Source organism: Rhinopithecus roxellana, chromosome 11, assembly GCF_007565055.1.
Source record: "Rhinopithecus roxellana isolate Shanxi Qingling chromosome 11, ASM756505v1, whole genome shotgun sequence".
NCBI lineage: Eukaryota > Metazoa > Chordata > Mammalia > Primates > Cercopithecidae > Rhinopithecus > Rhinopithecus roxellana.
The window spans coordinates 134,204,928-134,226,693 of record NC_044559.1 but is presented as its reverse complement, the minus strand read 5'-3'; the positions used below and the strand labels follow the sequence as shown (position 1 = coordinate 134,226,693).

The 21,766-nt window shown below is 51.3% G+C and overlaps 1 protein-coding gene and 1 long non-coding RNA gene across 2 annotated transcripts in view; one reads left to right on the top strand and one right to left on the bottom strand.

The window, feature by feature from the left end:
* Window positions 1-21,766, top strand: part of CDH23 (cadherin related 23) — a 427,857-nt gene that overhangs the window by 108,092 nt on the left and 297,999 nt on the right. The window contains exons 4-6 of the mRNA XM_030941290.1: window positions 8,976-9,118; window positions 9,854-9,901; window positions 10,021-10,113. Coding sequence (XP_030797150.1) covers window positions 8,976-9,118; window positions 9,854-9,901; window positions 10,021-10,113 — 284 coding nt within the window. The remainder of the gene's footprint in view (window positions 1-8,975; window positions 9,119-9,853; window positions 9,902-10,020; window positions 10,114-21,766) is intronic.
* Window positions 7,046-10,822, bottom strand: LOC104669932. Its single transcript, XR_749065.2, has 3 exons — window positions 10,680-10,822; window positions 8,809-8,904; window positions 7,046-7,231 (listed from the first exon to the last, which is right to left on the bottom strand). It is a non-coding gene; the product is annotated as an uncharacterized LOC104669932 (long non-coding RNA).

The following is a 21,766-nucleotide window of genomic DNA, read 5'->3' as shown; positions in this document are numbered from 1 at the left end:
CCTGAAGTGATCCACCCACCTTGGTCTCCCAAAGTGCTGGGATTACAAGGTGTGAGGCACTGCACCTGGCCTGAGCCTCAGTTTTCTTACCTGTATAAAAGGGATGCTGACCCCTCTGTGTAGGGCCGTTAGGAGAAATAAGTGATAGAGTGAATGAATGAAAACCATTGCGTGTGGTACCTGGCAAAGAGTCATGCCCAGGAAATGGAATGCTGGTTTCCTTTCCCCTAGACAGTTCATGCCATCCACTCCAAGTGGACAGAGTTGCAGGAGAGCACAGGAGTGAAGATGGCCTGTGGGCTTTGAAGGCAAAGATAGTTCCTTTGACCCAGGGCAAGGGTTTTCTGATGACAGTGAGGGCGTGGGTCAGTGGAGGGTGAGCCTGGAGGCCGCCTGCCTCTCAGGAGAGGGCCGGCCAGTGTCAGAGCTCACTCTGCTCCCTCTGACTTCCCCCAGATGGGGATATTGGTGGAGCCTAAGAAGAAGAAAAGAACTCCTCCGAGGTCAAACCAAGTTCAGGACCCAGGGGATTTGAGAGACTGGAGGCAGGAGGGTAGGAGGGGGACCTAAGACAAATGAGATTATCCCTAGGAATCAAGGCACTTAAGTGGCCTGTCTGATCCCAGAGGAGAGACAAATGAGACGGCAGGCTCCAAGGCCAGCTCAGGCTCTGGGGAGCCCATCCCAGGGAGAGTGGGAGGGCAGGAGCCCCTGGCCCTGGCAGGGACCCAGGCCAGCCAGGAGGAGGAGGGTGGGTTTCCCTTCTTGCGGGTGGGGTGTGCAGCAGGCTTGATGGCCATGGTGGGATGGTTGGAGTGAGGAGTAATTATTCTCAGAAAACCCTGGCCATACCCATGGACTTGGAATTTGAGGCTGGGGGCCTGCTGTCTGCAGCTCCTTGACTCAGCTACTCACGCATGCACAGCTCTATCCCAGGCCCTCTCCTGACCAGGACCAGAAACTAGTCCCTGTTTCTGAGCTAGCCTGGAGACAGCAAGGCTGGTTCTGTCTCTCTAACAACCCTGAGCCTGGCAGGGGCAGACTGCTGGGTTCTTGGCCTGTAGATGGGGAAAGACAGTAGATCACAGCTGGTGTGAAGTCCTTTTAGGTCACAGGTTGCAAAAGCCTTGCTTTCTTGTGCCTTTTAGGATTAATTATGGTGACTGCATGGAACCCTGTGTTGTGAAGGATTCTGAAGTTGAATGCGATTCAATGGGAAAAGGTGCTGTGATTGATTAGTAAGGTCTGTGTGGGCAAGAGCTGGGACTGGCTAGCTCCCTGGCCCTAGAAGAGCAGTAGTTAACCATGAGGGATGGGGAAGACGAGAAGGAAGATTTGCCAAGCGTGTCCCAGAACATCAACTTCTACCTTCAAGGGGTAATGGCCTCTTGCCTGCTGTGCAGAGGTACAAACAATGAATCCATGCAGGTTCCTGATATGCTTTCGGGTAACAGCAGTGTGGAAGGCCGGGCCCAGGGGTGCAGAGGGAAATGTGCATGGCCAGGGAGGTTAAGGATGCATTGGGAAGCACTAGACATCATGGTAAGGAATTGGTTTTCATTCTCTGGGAACTAGGCAGGCGTTTGAGCAGAGTGTGGCACAATGGAAGGTGTGCTTTAAGGAGACGCTGCTGCAAGAAGGGAGCAGGGCATGTTCTCGCACCGCACCACTTATTCACTCACTCCGTGTTTTGGAAACAAATCTTGCTTTCATCCTTCTCTCATCTAGAGAAAATAAAAAGCCCTGCAGCCTGTGCTGCCCTGCCAGAGTTTCTGGCCCGCCCCTCATCTAGCAGGCAGCGCTCTCCAGAAACCGTGTGACAACAATGCCCAATCCCAGCCCTTGCCCCTCAGTGCAAATAACAACAATAATAGTAATAACAGTCATCTCAGCGATCAGCATGGGCCCAGCGGGGCCCCAGGGGAAGCTGTGATTGTCCGCCCCTTGCCTGGAAGGCAGATGTGGACTGCTGCTGAGGGCCGAGGCCACGGTGGAGGATGTGCCACCAGCTTTGCAACTCCCAAGGGGCCTTAGCAGTCTGCTGGGCAGATTCCTACCTCCACCAGGGCACCTGGCCTCCCAGGTTGGGTACATCCTGGGACAGGGTACTCAGCTCTCAAGATGGGGTACATAGCCCCCAGGATGGCGTACAGGGCTGGTTCCTCAGAGACTGGACCCCCAGTCATTGCACAGCTGTGATTCCTGCCTGGGCCCAAAGCCAAACACTACTGATTTGGGTATTACTAGGTTTTGATCAGCTATCCTTTCCCCTGTCCATTTGTGCACACAATTAAGAATTAACTTGCTATACTCGCTCCTCCTGTCGTGGCTCATAGACCTTCATGACTTTGGGGGGCTGTCTTTTCCTAACACCTCTGGGCGGTTGTTAGCAGTATTCATTTATTTATTCAGTGGCTATTTACTGAGTGCCTCCAGGGCGCCAATCCCTGTGTTAGGCTTAGGGATACGACAAGGAATACGGCAGGTCAGGCTGAATGTGCTGCGTGATGGGCAGGGGGTTGGGGTAGGTGGTCAGCAAGTCTAGTGAATAAGCAGATCCTTTCAGAGAGAGAGGATTGTGAAGACAATAACTTGGAGTCTTGGGACACTGAGTGACCAGGCGTCTCTTTAGCTAGACTCTGCTGATTAAGAATTTGAGGAAGGCTTCCCCAAGGTGCTAACTCACGACCTGAGAGGTGAATAATGAGGAAGCTGCTGTGGAGGTGGAGTGACCTAGGGTAGGAACCTTCCCAGCCAAAGGCACAATCAGGGCAAGGGTCCCGAGGCAGCTGCCAACTTGTCCTTTTCAGGAACAGAAAGAAGGCCTGTGGGGCCAAATGGGGCTCAGCTCAGTGAGGCTGTGAGATGTAGTGACAGGTGTTATCTTGGGCCAGATCACTAGTGCCTTAGACATGGTCGATTTAAGGTTTTGTTTTCTTTAAATTTAATTATAGTAAAATATACGTAACGTAAAATTTGCCATCTTAGCCATTTTTAAGTGTATAGTTTAGTAGCGTTAAGCACATTGATACTGTTGCATAACCGAGCTCCAGAACTCTTTTTCTGTTGAAAACTGAAACTGTAGCCAGTGAACAATAGTTCTCCATTCTGCCCTTCCCGAACCCTGGCACCCACCATTCTACTTCCTGTCTCTGTGAATTGGAATACTCTAGGTACCTTATATCAGGGGGGTCATACCATACTGTATTTGTCTTTCTGGGACTGGCTTATTTCACTGAGTGTAATGTCCTCAGGGTTTATCCATATTGTAGCATGTGTCAGAATTTCCTTTCTTTTTAAGGCTGAATAATATTCCATTGGCTGTACCTACCACGTTTTGGTTATCCATTCATCTGTGGACAGATAGTTGGATTGTTTCCCCCTTCTTGGCTATTGCAAAGAATGCCAGCATGAACACATATGCACAGTGATTAAGTTCTCGAATGTTCCACTTTCCACCCATGAGGTTAGGCTGGGCATGGTTTGGGTGGCACAGAGTGGAGGGGCTGGCCTAGCTGGATGCCCCTTCCCCATGAGGGTAGGAGAGGCCAGGTGCATAGAATCCTCTGCCGCACTGATTGAGCCAGGAGCCCTAAGACTGGGCCTTTCAATCATCCTGGGACGGGTGGAGCTTTTCTATGCATCTAAAATGGGAGCCATAAACCAGGCTGACTTACAGGCAGTACTTACTGGTCTGGTTGTTTATGGCCAGTGTTTTTTCCTGATTGGTTGATGTCTGTACTGTGCCTGTTGTTAAATATTTGAATATCATTCTGCTATAAACCAGCCACAGGACTTCTAACCTGGCTGTGTGTGAGTGTCTCCTACAGGGAGAGTAGGGGCTGCTGTTGAAAAGTTTACACTCTGGTCTTCCCACTAGCCAACCCAGTCAAGAGGGCCTGAGAATTTGCATTATAAAGCTGTACAGTAGTTCCAATGCATGGTCTTAAACATGCATTGGAAATTTGGGCTCCCCCAGAAGTAGACCTTGTGATGAGGACTTAAGTGCAAGAAGCTTACTGGGGAACACAAGTAGGGAGTGAGGAAGTGAGACAGGAAGGGAAGGAAGCCATAAAGATGTGTTATTGTCAACCAAGTTGCCAGTGTAGAACACGGACCTCTGAGTTATGCCCTTGAGAGGTGCTGGAGCTGGGCTGTTTACCTACCTTATCCACAGAGCTCTGAAAATCCCACCAGAAAGGAAGGATTCCAAATTCTTGGAATTTTATCTAGAAAAGAAGACTAAGCAGCTTTTGTAAGTGAACTTTTAGGAGGGTTCTAACATGACGAAGATAGCTAACATTTTTGAGCTCTAATCATGGTAGACAAGGTCATCCTTATCTATCATCTTCCACAATCACTCGGTGAGCTCTGCTACGGGGGCATCCATTCCTGGCACTTCCCGGCCGTGCTGTATTTAGGAGGAGCAGTCTCTGATGGCCAGAACCCCGGGTGAACACTCGCAGGCACTGGCAGTTAGAAGTCAGGCTGGTGTGTGTGGAAATGTGTGTGCTGAGGGATAGAGGGCAGGGTACCAATAGCATCTGTTGCGGAGACCCAGCCAGCTCCCATCTCTCTATCATAAGAGGGCGTTCCAGCCCCTGTGAATAGCAGGGTATCCTCCTTACCACTGAAAAACACCAGGTCTCATCCATTGCTGATGAGAATGTAAAATAATACAGCCACCATGGAGAACACTTTGGCAGTTCCTCATTAATTTAAACATAGAATTACTATATGTTCCAGCAATTGTGCTCCTAAGTATACATCCAAAATAATTAAAAACAGACGTTCAAACAAAAACTTGTACATAAATGTTCATAGCGGCATTATTCCCAATAGCCAGCAGGTGGGAACAACACAAATAGCTGTGAACTGATCAATAAATGAACAAAATGTGTTACATTCACACAATGGAATATTATTCAGCTGTTAAAAAGGAGTGAAGTACTGATACATGCTACAACATGGATGAACCATGAAAACATTTGGCTAAGTGAAAGAGATCAGACACAAAAGGACAGATATCATGTTATTTCATTCATATAATATCTCTAGGATAGTCGAATCCGTAGAAACAGAAAGTGGATTCGTGGTTGCCAGGAGCTGGGGAAGGGAGTCATGGGGAGTGACTGGTTCGTGGGCATGAGGTTTCCTTTGGAGATGATGAAAATCTTGTGGAATTAGTGGTGATGGTTGCACAGCATCGTGAATGTACCAGATGACACTGAATTGTGTACTTTAAGTTGTTGAAGTGGTAAATTTCATGTGATGTGTGTTTTGCCACAAATTTGTACAAAAGGAACTCCAGGTATTCTCTAGCCCTGAGATGCAAGATATATTCTGTTTCTCAGGTGGGAAGCAAACCTGTGTGGCGTGTGTACCCCAGGGTCCCCCAGCCAGAGATGATTCTCCTGCATGGCTCTCCTGCATGGCTAAGAGCACTGGGCTGGAGCTGAACCCCAGAGATTGGCCTCACTCTTGTAGGAATAGCACAACCAGAGGTTGCTGGAAACCTCCCCTAGTGGAGAAACAAGCCCTGCTTCCTGGAGAAGCCAGGGCTGGGCCCAGCTTCTGTAGAGAGGCAGAGAAGCACTGGGCGGGGGAGTATGTGCCCAGCTGGAAAATTGCGGGGCGTCTTGTCTTAAATATAATATTAAATTGGCACCTTTAATTAGTATACTTAGAAAAGGTCACTAGCAATTACCTGGGACACAAAGAAGGCATGAGCAGGCAAGAGCCCGTGAGGAAGCTGAAAAGGACCATTTTGAGCAGCACATAATTGAGGGGAAAATGGATAAAAGTCCAGGAAATTACAGGGTGGGTGACAGCAGCTGATGGCCCCATCCCTGTCCTGCCCAGCGCCCCACTTCTTGGGAGGACCTGAGCGTCAGGCCTGAGAGAGCCATTTGGGATATTGGACCCAGTCGTGCAACCTTGGCTGGAAGGCCAGGATGGTCTTCCCAGAATCCCCTTGGCCAGCTGGGAGCTTGGCCCCAGATCCCCCACCTGGGCTGGGCCCTGAGGTACAGCAGGTGAGGACTGCAGTCCAGGGGGCTGCAGGCTGCTGTGGACTCATTGTTGCACCTGGACAAGTAAGGCGCTTATGGGCCTCAGTTTCCCCATCTGGAATCTGCCCAAGCCTTTGGGAAGTAACTCAGTGTTTCTCAAACTTTGCCACTAGAGAATATCTGAGAGCAATGGAAAGGAAGTGTATACTCCTAGAAGTCAGGGGAGGCTGGAAACTCATTTACGGCTTTAAGTTATATCTTTACAAATAAATTAAACATAAATAAATTAGGCCGAGCATAGTGACTTGCACGTGTAATCCCAGCACTTTGATAGGCCAAGGTGGGCAGATCACTTGAGGTCAGGAGTTCAATATTAGGCTGGCCAACATGGTGAAACCCCATCTCTACTAAAACTACAAAAAATTAGCTGGGCCTGGTGGCAGATGCCTGTAATCCCAGCTACTGGGGAGGCTGAGGCAGGAGAATCACTTGAACCCGGGAGGTGGAGGTTGCAGTGAGCCGAGATCGTGCCACTTGCACTCCAGCCCGGGTGACAGAGCGAGACCTTGTCTCCAAAAAAAATTAATTAATTAATCAGTCAAATGCTGCCCCCAGTGTCTTCCCATTTGTTTTAGTATAAAACACTTATTTGTCATCGGGCAATGCAAATGCTTTGGAAAGATGTGCTTGGTTTATCTATGGCTTTCACATACTTCCTCTTACACTATCTAGAAAGAGCAATGAACTGGGAATCTGGGAGTTTGGAAACCTGGGTTTGAATCCTGCCGTTGTGGCTCACCATTGTACTTTGGACAACTTGTTAAATGCCTTCAGCTTTTCCAACTCTGAAATGGGAGGGTTGGGCTCTGAAGATGTTCCACGATTTTACTCCTCCATCTCATCTTCTCCCATCACCTTGGATGCTGCCGTTTCCTACTATGCTGTTCTGCTGCCTGACCTTGGAGAAGCTGCTTCGCCTCTCTGAGCCTCAGCTTCCTAATCTGCAAAATGGGTAGAATAACAACTACCAAACAGACTTGCTGGGAGGATTTAATGAGAGAATCCACATGAATGGACTTTGTGTCTGGCATATCGTAAGAGCCCAGTGAATGCCCAATGTCTTCATTTTCCAAATCTTGGGCTACCTGTTAGGATCTGATAGATGATGTCCATGAAGTCCTGAATCTTGAGTTTACATATTGAGTGTTGAGATGTCTGTGCTGTGGAAACAAATGTAGACTCTGAGCCCCAACTGCCTGGGATGTGGATTCCAGCTCTGCCATTTGCTGACCGTGAGGCCATGGTAATCACCTCATCACTCTTCGTTGCCTAATCCGTTAAATGGGGAGAATCGCATTATGGACTGAATGAGTGCATGGAAATAGCTCAGCTTAGGCCTGGCTTATGATTTGGGCTCAAAAATGTTAGCTAGCATCATCATGTTAGAACTGTTCTAGAAGTTCTTTTCTAGATAAAATTCCAAGAATTTGGAATCCTTTCTTTCTATCTAGCTTGATCTTCAGAGCTATCTGGTAAACGTGAGAGTCAGTATTTGGGGCAGGTGGTGTCTGTCTTGTTTTATAGGGGAAACTGAAACCTGGAAATAAGTGATTTGCCTAAGGTCATGGCTCCGATCTGCTCACCCCTTTGAGAATCAGATGAAGACTATAGACACTGTCTTCAGAAAATGACGCACTGTACACTCATAACATTTTGTGTACCGTTCCAGTGAGTTTAAGGACCTCTTGAAGCTCAGGAGACCAACCATCCCAGTTTGCCTGGGGCTTCCTGGTTTTAGCACATGTGCTGGGAAATGCTTCAGTCCTGGGCAAAGCAGGGCAGTTGGTGACCCTACCTGAAAGTTACACAGGGGAGCTGTGAGCCCCAGGAGAAGATGCCCTTTTCTTCTTAGGGAGGGTATAGGCCAGGCATCCTGAAACCTAGGTGCCCTCAGGCCAGGGCTTTGCTTTCTGGTGAGGGATGACACCTGCCTCTCAATCCCCTTCTTGAGGATGGGAACTAGACCTTGTCACCTAGTTCTAGACTGGAGTTCCTTGAGGCTGAACTACATCTTCTTAACCTCTGCATACTCCAGTGCTCATCATAAGGCCAGCACCTGGTCACTCTTGAATAAATGCCAAAAGATTTTGCAAAGTATTCTGAATTAGGAAAGGCACTTCCATTTGCAAAAGATAGAAGTCCGACTAAACTGACTTAGGCCAAAGAGAAGGTTGCAAGGGTGATTATTAGCTCATATAGCTGGAAAGTCCAGAGGGTGGAGCTAATATCAGGCACAGCTGGTGGCAGACCCTCAGAAAGCCATCAGGAATCTGTCTCTCCATACATCATCTGCCTCTGTTTTCCTCCTTGCATGTTTCATTCTCAGGCTCTTCTTGTGTGGTGCCAAAGATGGCTGCCCACAGTGCCAATGAGCAACCCCCATAAAAGAGAGCTCCTCTCTCCCAGTAATTCCAGCAAAAGTCCCAGGGCTGGCTTTGATTGGCTAGTTTGGGTCACATGCTCATCCCTGAACCAATCATCATGACCAGGGAAATGGCATGCTCTGATTGGCTAGCACTGACTTTTGTGCTCATCTTGGAACATAGGACTTGAAATATTGGGGGCCTGTCCTCATCTGAGCCACTTGGAGAAGGAGGTCTCCAAATTAAAATCAGAGAAAGTGGGGCAGGCTGAAGTCACAACTGTGACTTTTACACACCCAGAACATGGTGAGTGATGGTCCCCTGATACCATCATGACGCACTGTGAAGAGTGGACCAGGGCAGAGGTGGGGTACCTGGGTCAGAGCCCACAGATGCGCTGGGGCCTTGTGATGATCCATGGCCTACTGGAGGGTTGCTGAGTGGCCACTCCCTGCTGAGAGTTCAGCCACCTGGGCAAGGTAGGAAGGCATAAACCTGACCTCCCATATTTTCCCTCTGCTGTCTCTTTTGGCTACTCCAGGTTCTTCTGTGACCCAGTTGCTGGCCCGAGACATGGACAATGACCCCCTGGTGTTTGGCGTGTCTGGGGAGGAGGCCTCTCGCTTCTTTGCAGTGGAGCCTGACACTGGCGTTGTGTGGCTCCGGCAGCCACTGGACAGAGAGGTATGACTTGCTCATACCCCTGCCCCAGTTCTCTCCTGGGGACAGGAGGAGACTCTGGGGGAAGGATGGCCCACCATCTTTTGGGGTCTTCCTCTAAGACTCCATTCTGACGCTGAAGTGGCATCTTTCTGCCTGAATGGTATTCCTCTTCAAGTGTCAATGCTGGTGTCTGGACTTAGGGTTGGCATGGGTAGTTAGAGGTGTCTCCAAGCAAGCAGCTACATTGGAGAGGCAAGAAGAACAGTGACCCTGGGTTCATCCCTTGTAGAATGGGGCTCCATGGAGGGTACAAGTCTACCCCTACCCCGAGTAAATATTCCCCCAATATCCAGAGAAGCGGGAATTGACGGCATGGTAACCCTTAGCAAGTTAAGGTAAAGGTGTGAACACATCCCCAACCCTTACCCTCTTCTTGTGTTTGAGGAAGGAACCATAGAGGTGTGTAGTGACTTGCTCAGTGTCACACAGCATCTTAGAGGCAGAGCCACGACTAGCACCCAGGATACTTGACTTCTGTCTTTTATTGCTCTCTTAAAGCAAGGATCCATATTCCACACTGCTTCCCTAACCCAAAGGGCAATGCTAGTATTTTAGGGAAGCCTTTGGATGCCTGGTTCCAGGCAAGCTCCTAGGGCAATCCTGGAGCCCCTCCCGCCGCATTTAGGGCCCAGGACCCAGGACGCAGGACCTCAGCGCTGACTAACTTCCCCCCTCCCTCTCTCACTTTTCTTTCAGACCAAGTCAGAGTTCACCGTGGAGTTCTCTGTCAGTGACCACCAGGGGGTGAGTGTCCCCTGGGACCCTAGAGGCATGTTCCTGGGGGTCACAGGATTTCTGGGCCCCTAGGGTAGAAGAGGCCAGAGTCAGGTGGCAGTGCTAATTGCCTGCCTTTCTCTTGCCAGGTGATCACACGGAAGGTGAACATCCAGGTCGGGGATGTGAATGACAACGCACCCACATTTCACAATCAGCCCTACAGCGTCCGCATCCCTGAGGTAGGAGCCACCAGGGTCGCCCTTGGGGGTATCGAAGACCTGCTGCTCCCCAGACCACCAGGGTGTAGGTGAAGAGTCAGGTGGGGAGAGCAGCTCTGGCTCTTCTGCCCAGACCACAGCCCAGGTGCCAACTCTGGGCAGGTTGGGGAACATGCTGGTACCCTGGGGATCGGGGCCCAGCCTGGGGTTGGGAAGAGCAGTTGGGCCGGTAGGTTGGGAGCCTCATGCTGGAGGCTGAGCCCCACACTTCCAGCTGGAGTCAATGGTGGAACAAGAGTTGGGAGAAGCGGGTGTTGCACCCTCTTTCCTTCCACTCATATCCAAATATGGGCCTTGGGCAGGGTGGCTGGGCAGGCCTAACACCAGACCTTCCTGCTTTGGCCAGAATCAGGTCCCTCCAGGACTCAGGGAGCATACAGTTCTAGGAAGGGGCTTTCCCTAGCCCCGCGCTCTCCACCATGGTCTCCCAGGCCCCTGTACTGTGTACTCTGAGTATGTTTGCATGAGTCCATGCGTGTAAAATCAAGCCATTGCTGGTAATTGAGAAGTACAAATTATTGCATTACAAACGGTTCGTTAATAAGCTGGCTGCCAGCTCCTGATGGCACCAGGGTTCCCACTGCTTGCGGCCCCTCGCCTGGGTGGCTGATGGCAGTCGTATGGTCTGGCAGTTAGTGATTCAAAGACTCTGAAGCGGGAGGGTAAAGGGCTTCTCGCTGGGTGTCCCTTGGGCCTGCCCTTGGGGTTTTGGGCTGGGGGGTGGCAGTGAAGGGTTGGGATGGGAACAATGGGAGATAGAACCCTCTGGAAAGGCAGGTTGGCACCATGTCATTTGAGTTCTAGCCCCTTGGTCCAGTGAGTGATCAAGGAGTAAAAAGTCTTGAGAGAATATCATGATCAGTTCATGGATGAGACTGGGCATGGGAGAGTGACTTGCCCAAGGTCACACAGCTTTAACTTCGAGCCTCCTGGCTTCCAGGGCAGGCTTAGCCTGCCTCAAGGGTGATGAGATCTTGCTCATACACCCCACTCCCTGGCCTCTGTTCCTGAGCTGTGAGCCAAGGGTCCTATGCTGGCACCAGATGGAAGAGAGGACAGATGTGCAGGTGGGGATGCAGCGGAGACACCATGCCCTTCACCTGCCTGGGGCGGGAGAGAACTGGGGAGCCCGCAGTCCTAAACATGGGAGCACGGTGCCCTGAGCTGTGGCCAGTGTGCCCAGGGACTGCAGCTTGGCTCCTGCTCTCTGTCATTTGGAAGTCTCCCTAATTTAATTAAGGGTCTCTACGTGCCAGCCTGCACTCTGGGCCTGGGCTCAGAAACCAAGGGCATGGCTCAGAGTTAATGAGCCTTGGACCCATTGCTCAGCTGCCATCCTGGCAGGCATGGCTGCCCTCTGTCTTCCCTCTCATGGGGCAGCAGGGAGCCGCACTGGCAAGGGGACGAGGGGTCACGTCCCTCCTCTCCCGCCATTGGGCTGCGGGCCAGCCTTTTTCTCTCTCCTGCTTCAGGAGATGTGACTTCCAACACTCGGCCCTATTGGAATCCCCTGGGATTCTCCAAAGGCCTGTGCCTCTAAGGAGAGAGTCTCTTCAGTCATTCATTCATTTATTTAACAAATATTTATTGAATGTCTGCTGTGGGCTTGGCTCTGAGCCAGGCTGTCATTGTGCAGAGACCTGGGAGGCCGCAGGAATGTGGAATGACAGGAGTTAGAACTAGAGGCAGGAGACCCTGGGTCCAGCCCCTGCTCTGTTCCCAGCTTGCTGGGTGTGTTTGGGCATGTCACTTCACCTCTCTGTGCCACGGCCCCCCTTATCTAATGAAAACAAAGGGCAGGTGGAGACAGTGGCCTGCCTGATACCCATCTGACAAGGAGAGGGCAGGCTGAGAGGGGCCAGCTGCGAAGGACACACCGTCCTTGGAGGAAGGCCCATGTGGTTTACTTGCTCATGTGTAAACATCCCCGGTTGCTTTAGTGGCCTGATACTCGACGCCCTGCTTGGGGCTGCTCAGTGTGGCCAGTGGGGATGTGGTATCAGCTGGACGGAAGCCTGGCCACTCCTGATCTGAGGCATCTTGGCATTGACCAGCCCTGGCCTGGTGTGGTCACCTGAGCTGGAACCTAGCTGCCTGGCTCTGACCGCAGCTGGAGTACCAGCCCACAGTCTACTGGCCCCTGGCCCGGAAATGAGCCCAGGGTTTCCTGCTTGCATTCAGGTCACCCTGGAAACCCCAGGCCCCCTGCTCTTTAGGGTGTGATTCAGCAGCAAAGGACCCTGCAAATGTGAACAGGGTGAGGATGCAAGCCAGAGAAATGGGGTGGGGGAGCACTGCAGACCCTGTTAGGCGTGAATGCCAGGGTCTGCCAGGGTGATCAGAGAAATCTCAGCAGGCTTCCTGGAGGAGGTGGGTTTCCAGCAGAGTCTGGCTGAGGTAAGCAGTGGTTGCTCTTGTGCTGTTTCGTAGGAAGAGAGAAACTGGAGTCAGGATACCTGGGTTCTAGTCTGCTGGCTTCAGGCCCTATAGCTTTCAAACTAGGGAGTTGAACCCAGCCCCTTCCAGGGCTGACATCACATGATCAGAGGACGAAACCCAGCAGGAGAAGCTCCTTCCCATCCTTCAGCACCTTATCGTTCTTTGCAGGATGGCAGAGAAGCTCTGGTGGCCGCCTCCATCCATTCAATTCCTCTCTTGGCCATCTCAGCCATCTAGGGCCCTAATAATGATGGAGACTATTGTGTGCAGAACCCAGGGATTGGCACAGGGAGTAAGTTACAGGGTGGCAAATCCAGGTCTATCTAAGGAAGAGCTTCCTAATAATAAGACTGCCCCCACACACCCATGCACACACAGTCTGTGCCCCTGCCTTGCTGAGAATGTGTTGAGCTCCCCATCCCTGGAGTTATGCAAGCAGAAGTAGGAGGACCACTTCTCTCCAGCCATCTAGCACTGCTTGTTGGGGAAGTGATGAATCAGAGGATCCCAAACATGCCCCAGCAGTATTTCCCAGGGGACTGGTTAGGAAGCATATTCCCGCCCCCTGCAATTGTGAATCAGTAGGCTGGGGAGAGGATAGCCCAGGAAGCTGCATTTTTAACAAATTCTTCTGCTAATGGTGAGAACAGCCAGGTCTGGGGAGCCTTGGAAGGATCCCACTAGAGGTTTTCTGAGAGGTGCTGAGGGCAGCCCATCTTGGATGTGAACTTTCAACCCCTCCATGGCTGCCTGGAGACATGGCCCACCTGGACCCAAGTCCTCAGGCCAGGAACAGCAGGGAATGGGAGGCAGTTCAAGACCAGGCATTGCCCCACTGCCTGCCTCTCCTGGGCCCCCACTCCCTCTGAAAGCTTCTGCCGAGTCCAGCCCCCAGCTCAGGAGAAGCCGGGCAGGTGTGTGTTTGGGTTTGTTTGTTCTGGTTCCCCTCCTGCCCACCCCACTCCCCTCACTAAGCTGTTCTCCATGTAATTATCCATTTTATCAGGGTGAAAGGCCCGGCAATTCACTTGTCGAAGTCCTAACGAGGCAGCGTAGATGCTTTCAAGTCCGTAAAGAAAAGGGAAATCCTGCTAGAATTGGCAACTTAATTCACCAAGCCAGCCTCGACAGACCTCATTAAGTCCCCGTGTATTCATTTCAAGCTAATGGCTGTCATGCTGACTGCTGTTTGATTTGCTGTAATAGACTTTTATGGCATTCCAATTTGCTCAAACGTGTTTGCCTGTGTCTGTGCCCAGCGGTGCTGCTCCAGTACCTCCGTTAGGGGCGCGTGCCTGCCTCACTGACCTTCAGCACTGCCCCGTCCCTGATCCTCCCAGGGCCACCCCCTCAGCACTCCAGGGTGCCTCAGGGAGGTGACCCTGGTGCTGGGGTGTTTAGGCAGGAAGATGGATGTGAGGTTAGAAGTCAGGTGGTGCCAGGTGACTCACTGGGTCGGGGAATCTGGAAGACCTGCTGGAGTCTCAGAGATGGCTGTGTCCTTGAAGTTCTGACAAGTTCAGCCTCCTTAGCTGGGCAGTCTAGGCCTTTATCCATCTAGCATCAACCTACCTTTCCCAACTTATTTTTCAGTATTCTCTTCTGCTATTCCTTCATATGAATTCTCCTGTCAGCCATAGAGCCAATTCAATGGCAATGGATACATGTCTGTTTCTCTCTCTCTCTCTCTCTCTCTAACACACACACACACACACACACACACACACACACACACACACACATTGTAGTTTTCTAACTAGTACTGGAGTTCAGCCTAACTCAACTCTGCCTGTCCTTCAAACCCCACATCTCACCTACCATGCTTGGATCTGACCTTTTTTTTTTTTTTTTTTTTTTTGATGAACACAACAAACATTTGTTGAACAGCTACAGGATCAGGGATTCTGAGCTGACTTGGGCATGCAGGGTAGGAAAAAGATGCTACCATTTGCCAGCCATGTGACTTTAGACAAGTGACTTAACCTCTCTGGATTTCAGCTTTCTTATCTGTAAGATGAGCAGAAATATCTGTCTTGCAGGATTGCTATGAGAGAATGTAGCTAGGAAAAGTCCTTAGCACAGCCTGTGGCTCATGGTATATTCAATAAAAGGCTGGTGATTAAGACCAAGGTCTTTGTCCTTGGTGAAGGCAATTTTACTAAGAGAAAGACAAGTAAGTGAATGTTTAACTACATCTAAATGTATTAAATGCCATGGTAGCTTTGTATGTGCACAGTGTATTGTGAACAGCGTGGTCTGTACATGGGGGCTATTTGTTTGGGGCCTTAGAGGCTGAGTAGGAGTTTGTTAGATAAAGAGACTATGGTGTCTATGAATATCATTCACTTTCTGGTATCCTATAGCTTATTTTCATATATTGGAATTTCCCAGAGGAAAGTCATCTCTGATTTATGATTAGAGACACTGCTGAGGAGGGACAGTGGCTAGGTGGGTGTGTGTCCTTTGCAGGTCTCCACTGTCACCTCACAGAAAGAAAGTCAGGCTGGAAGTGAGCCTCTGGGTCCCTGCCCAGGTCTTTGTGACAGGTGCTACACAGATCCTTGTCCGATGGCCTCAGGTGACCAGCTTGAGGCAGGGACGAGGCTACTGTGGGGAAGGGCTGGAGCTGGGGTGAGATCCTGGGAGCCTGAGAGATGGAGGGTCCTTGCCTGAGCCTCAGTGCTGGCTGGGATCAGGGTCAGAGCCAAAGCCATGCCTCCTGGCCCTGGGCCCCACTAACCTGAACCACCTCTCCATGTCCCTTAACAAGAATGAAAGCTGCCCATTCCCTGTACCTCCTTACTCTAGAGATGGGAAGGCAGAGAGAAGGGTATCCCTGGATGCCATTTGTCAATGAGATCAAATACATAATTTATTTCTCTAGTGACAGTAATAATAAATTTATTGTTGTTGTTGGTTTCCTGTGCGCCCAACACTGTTTTCTGCATGGGATCTCAGGGAGCCCTCACAACCACCTCCTGGGGCAGCCGCTCCTGTCATTCCCATCCTACTGAGACAGACACTGAAGTAGGACAGTTACATGGCATGCCCAAAGCTAGTCAAGGGCTGGAGCCAGGATTAGGAGGCAGGCCTGGGGTGGCACGACTTTTTGACAAGTAGCTTCACTTCTACCTGCAAAGTAGAAATAATTATACCTGCCTTGCAAACATCACAGTGAGGATTAAAGTAAATGAGATCACTCACATAGAGTGCTAGCTCAGGCCCAGGATAAGGGCGTGCTCAGGAAATGGTTGTGGCTGTTGTTTGCATGTCCATCTCTCCCGCCAGACTAAGCAAAGACTAAGCTTGGTCATCTGTACATCCTCAGCACCCTGCCCTGGGCCTGGCATATGGACCGTGCTCGGTGTCTTGAGTGAATGGAATTCACAAATGCAGACAGCCATGCGGCAACCTCTGCCTCTTGGGTGGTATGAGGACAAAAGGAGCATTTACATGAAGTGCTTTGCCTTGGCCAGCTGGTCTACCAAGATGAGGGCTTCCTTATTGTGCATGGGCCAGGGCTGGGTGAAGAGCAGTGAGGCCTGGCACTGAGCTGGCAAGGGCACTTTCGCATGTGCCCTGCACCCCACTTTCCTCCCAGGCACTGAAAGCATCCTTGCTCTCTGCTGGTGCCCACTGGTTCCTGGATCTCAGCCCTGTCATCCTGTGTGCTTTGGCATGTGAGGAGCCCTGGAGTGGTGGCCAGACAGGGCCCAGAGCGTGCAGAGTTGGATTTGGTCCAAGAGGCCAACTTATTAGCACCCACCGCAGCCAGCAGCAGTGCCCCAGCTACCTTCCCGCATGGTGTGCCTGTCAGATGCTGAATGATTTATAAACTGCACCCTCAGGTTGCAGCAAGAGGCTGGCAGGGAAGGTTCGAGGGGGCTCCCGCTGGCTTGTGCCTGCTGTGGCCCCCGAGGTGACAGCTCCACTCATGAGCGTGTCATTTCCCACACTAGGAGAGACAGCCCCTCGACAGGCCATATTAATTTATATCTTGGGGCCACAGGCCTTGGCGGCCCCTCTGCATCTATAACCATGCACCTATTGATCTGGGAGAGGGAGACCAATAAATCATCGCAGGGGCTCTGGACTCCTGCAGGCCACAGCCAGAGTGGGCTTTCTGGCTGAGCGGCAGCCCCAGACGATGTCTCTATGGCCCTCGGCGACCACCCTGAGGTGCCTGCCCCTTCCCTGGTCTGTCCCCTCTGTCAGCACAGTGACCCATGCCTGGAGCCCTGCTCTCTCACAGCAGACAGATGCCATCGCCTGTGGCAGCCAGGACAGCAAGCTCTGGGCTTGTAGTGGTAAATCGACATATGCTTGTGGGCAGAGCAGCAGGGCTTCCTACACAGTCCTAAGGGGTGTGTGTGTGTGTGTGTGTGTGTGTGTGTGTGTGTATGTTTGTGTTCTTATTTAAATAATATCATCTTCTGTATCTCCCAGTGTTTTCATTATCTTTCATTTGTCCTCATGGCAACTCTGTAAGTTAGGGGGGAATTATTCTTTCCATTTTATAGATGAGAGAAACTGAGGCCAAGACCAATTCACTGACTTCTCCAAGTCCCCCAGAATCAGATAGGCCTGCAGCATCTTCCATCCTGTGTCCTGCCTCCCAGAGGGTCTTTTGAACTCATTCTCACCTTCCAGCATCTTTGCACGCATTGTTTTGCAATTTGCCATGGCCCGCTTTTGATTTGCCATAAGTTGCAGGGGTCAGGCCCTGATCCATCCCTGGCTAGGGAGAAGCGACAGGGAACTCTGGGCCTCTTGCCCAGGCTCAGGGGGTCCAGTGGAGAAACTGCACTCAGAACCCACTGCTGGCTCTGTGCAGTGAGGACCATCCCTGCTGGGCATCACCTTGTAGCTCAGGACCCAGCCACGGTCATAGTGACACCCCTTCCTTGTGGCCTGCAGTGTTAGTGTGCCTCAGAGCCACCTCCGTGATTTCAGTCATGAACTGTGCACGCAGCATTGTTTGTGAGAAGCAGGGGATGACCCCCTTCCCCTGCCCACACACACACAGGCTAAATGCCAGCCTGCTCCCCTTGCCTGCAGGGAAGATTCAACATTTTCTGCCACCTCCTTCTGGTTCTTAGGTGCCAAGGAGGGAGTCAATGGAGTCCCACAAAACCAGGGCCCCGAGCTCAGCCCAGCCACACACTCGGAGGCTGCTTGCTTCCTCCCCCACACAGTGGGGTGAAGCCAAGGACCCCTGGTCCCTCATGTCCCCTGTAACACCACCCGCTTCCATGCCCTTTGGGGGCGTGGTCAAGGCTGTGGGCGTCTTCCAACACCCTCAGCACTAGGAAAGAGGACAGCACAGGAGCAGGAGATAGAGGCAGCCCAGCTGTAATTAAAATTATTGTTTTGTTTTAATGGTAATAATGTTCTTCATTACATCGGTTTCCTCGCCGATTCTAGCTGGGAGTCTTTGGGGGCCCATATAATTCTATTGCAATGATGCGGGACCCTCTGCCATGAATATGAAGCAGGCGGACTGTGCGGAGCCCAGCTCTCAAGCATTAGGGATTCTATTGCACGCACCAGGACACCTTTTATTGTGCCCCCCGCCCTTTAAATAAAGAACCTCTAAATGGAAGGAGATGATAGCTGCCTGCTAGTTCTGCTGCAGTGTTGGGCTGTCAGCCTCCCACACCAAGTCCATCTGCCGTCTTTCAGCTCCTTTCTTTAAAATGGTCTCATTGCCCCCGTGGTAGGGCCTGTTGGAGGGAGGGTACAGGGTCTTCTGCCTGTATGCCTTTTCCTCCAGGCAGTGGGGCACCCCAAGTGGGGGGCAAACTTAGGAAACCAAGGGTCTAGAAAGGCCCCACCTATGGTCAAGGGCAGCTTTGTATCATGAGAACCTGTGTTTATCTGTGACATGGGGACCAGACTTCTACTGCATTGTGATGGGGCTGTGCACATGTGAGCTCTAACTGCATACTGGGAGGCCATAAGCAAGGTATTGGCCTCCCTGAGCCTCAGTTTTTTCATCTGTAAAATAGGGATACACTGAGTTGTAAAAGTTTAATGAGAGCACGTGTATGAAGCACTGCACACATAGGTTGTACTTGGTAGTTGATGGGTATTACCTTTTTCTCTTTTTTTTTTTTTTTTTTTTTGAGACAGGGTCTCACTCTGTCACCCAGGCTGGAGTGCAGTGGCATGGCGCGATCACAGCTCACTGCAGCCTCAACCTCCTTTGTTCAAGTGATCCTCCCACATCAGCCTTCTGAGTAGCTGTGACTACAGGCACGTACCAACATGCCTAGCTAATTTTTGTATTTTTTTTTTGTAGAGACAGGGTCTCACCATGCTGCCCAAGCTGTCCTCAAACTCCTGGGTCCAGGCAGCCTGCCTGCTGCAGCTTCCTAAAGTGCTGGGATCACGGGCATGAGCCCTCTCTCCTGGCCTGAAGAGTATTACCATTGTTATGAAAAGCTCTGAGAACTTCAGGAAAGTTGCCTGAAAGCCCGAGGAGCTCGACAGATGGACTCATCCCCGTAGACTGATTGGCTGAAGTCAGGGCATTGGTGGTCAGGAAACTGACATTCCAGTGGCAGTCAGGAAATGTGTGGGAAACATAAAACAAAGACATGGCAAGGGAAAAAAATGAGAGTCATCAAGAAACAGCTGGTAATAGGCCTAGAGTGTTCCATGTAGACTCTGTGAAAACAGCACAGGGTGACCCTGGAGGTGACTTAATCTAGCCGCACACTCTGTGGGCAAGCAACACACTGAGTAAGGGTGAAGGATCTGCCCAGGGTCACCCCTGCAATTAGTGGCAAAGCACAGGCCATCAAAGGTGGCTGGGGAAGATTCTCAGGAACTGGCTTCCAGAACCTATGAAACGGAGCCCAGCCCTGGGCCAGAGGCACAGCACTGCTTTCCCAGGTAAGGCCTGAGTGTCCAGAGCAGGGCTGGGATGAGGGTGCTCCCCTCTGGGCAGCTCTCCAAACCCCATGAGCAGTGGGCCTGGACTGCCTTCTTGATGTAGGTCACAGGTGTCCACAGGTGTCTGATCGGCCACCAGCATGCTGCTATTGTTCTTCCTGTTTCTGGGGGCTCTAGGGTTTTTATCTTGGTCCCTTCACTTATCCTAACAAGTTCAAGTATTGTCCACACAGCCTGGGGACAGGCCTGGCAGCCCCTGTGACATGGAGGCCCACCACACAATAGGCTTGTTTTGATGTGTGTGCAGGCTGCCTGACCCACCTTGTTTTCTACCAGGAGGGGGAAAATGAGAGAGTGCAAGCTTTGAGTTGATGGAATTATTATAATTTCTCTGATTCCTTAGCAGCCTTTAATTACTTAGCAACTTTGTGGTGTTGGTTGGAAGCTGTGAGGGCTGGGCTCTCCCTCTTTATAATAACCTTAAGTGGAAGCCACCTGTCCAACTATTAAAAAGCCTGCTCTTCTCTCCAGATGAGATAATGACACCGAGAGATGTCACCCAGGGCGTAATCACTAGATACAATGTAATCATCCCTACTCACTGTCTTCATCATTGATCAGCCAGCCCACCTCCCAGGCACAGGGCACTGCCAGCCCCAGAGAGCCCAATGCCCACTCACGTCCTTGCCACAGAGGCTCAGGGTGGTCCCCTCTCCCAATTCTGCTCCCGAGAGAGGGAAATGGTGTGGGAGGCCTTTTCCCACTGACCCCTTCCGATCCCTGCACCTCCCAGTCTGAGCCCACTCCTCCTCCCACCATTGCCGACACAAACCCTCCATTTCAGAAATCCATCCCATCCGTGTGAGGCTTTGAGTCCCTGGTGTTCCTGTCATTCCTATCCTCAATACCGGGTGATCACTTTCCTGCCTGCCAGCCTTTGTTCCTGCTGCACCCTCCCATGAAATGCTGCCATCCAAGCCCACAGCACCATCTTCCTTCCTGCCATGAGCCAAGCCCAACACTTGCTTCCTCAGAGCCATCCCGTGGGAGAGGTAGGGACGTTGGTCCTTTATCCCCATTTTACAGAAAAGCAAGCCAAGTGCTAGAGATGTCAGAGCACATATCCCCTTCAGAAGCCGCTGCTGAGCGCTGGCCCCAGGCTCTTCACTTAGTCCTCTCTCCTCTGGATTTGGAGGCGTAAGTCTCTGCTCCTTATACCCACCCATCTGAGCTTCTAAACCCCCCTCCCAGGTGGGCCCTCTGCTTCTTGACCTTGGCCCAGCCTTTCCTTCCTGGGGTGGCCCCTGGCCCGCCACCTGCAGACAGCAGAGGTCGTCTGCCTGTGCACAGTAAGACAGGTGCAGCTCAGCCGGGAATCTTGGGCGAGTCACCTCACTTCCAGGGCTCGGCCGCTCCTCTGGAAATGGGACTGCTCGACCTGGGCCTGTCCACTCCATGCTGTCTGGAGCCTCATGCCAGTGGCATGAATTAATTCCTGGAGTATTTTTTTCTGGCGGGTCCCCACAAGCTTACACAGGTTTTGTTTTGTCTTATTTTTTGAGGAAATGTATTACTTAAGCTTACATATGGAGAAGCGAGCACTCATAAATATTCAGCTTTATGAGTGATTGCAAAGTGAATGCATTTGTGTAACTGCACCCGGATGGAGAAGCAGAGCCTCGCCAGCATCTAGAGATCTCACTGTGCCTCTCCCTGTCCCTCTCCCTTCCCCTAAAGGTAGCCACTGTCCTGGCTTCTAACCCTGTGGCTTGCTTTTGCCCATTGTCATTTTATTATATCCATTCCAGTGGGTTTCTGTTATAGTATAGGCCCCTGGGAACAAGCAACCAGCTTCCTCTTGGGAGCCACTCCCCACACTGGTTAGGAGTACTGTATTAGGAGTACCACAGGCGAGTTTGAATCCTCTTACCACTTACATCTGTGTGTCACTGGGAAGCTTACTGTCTCTGATCAAATGTGTGTGGTGCTGACACAAGGTCACCACTGTGCAGGTGACATGGGACAGTCCGCCTATACATTGCATGCACCGGGGGAGCTAACCCCTGTGGTCATTACCTTGAGACACTCTCTCCCTCATCCAGGGTCATCTTTCAGGTGGATATGGAACTGCCTAGGCGCTGGGATAAGAGGCTGGATGGGTGAAGGGGAATCCCAGGGAGGTGAATGGGATTGGGGAAAGTTGGATTGAGAGGAAGGAGAAGGGAAAAAAGGAGAGGGGTCTTTACCCCTCATACTGTCTCCTTCCATCCTCAGTGTA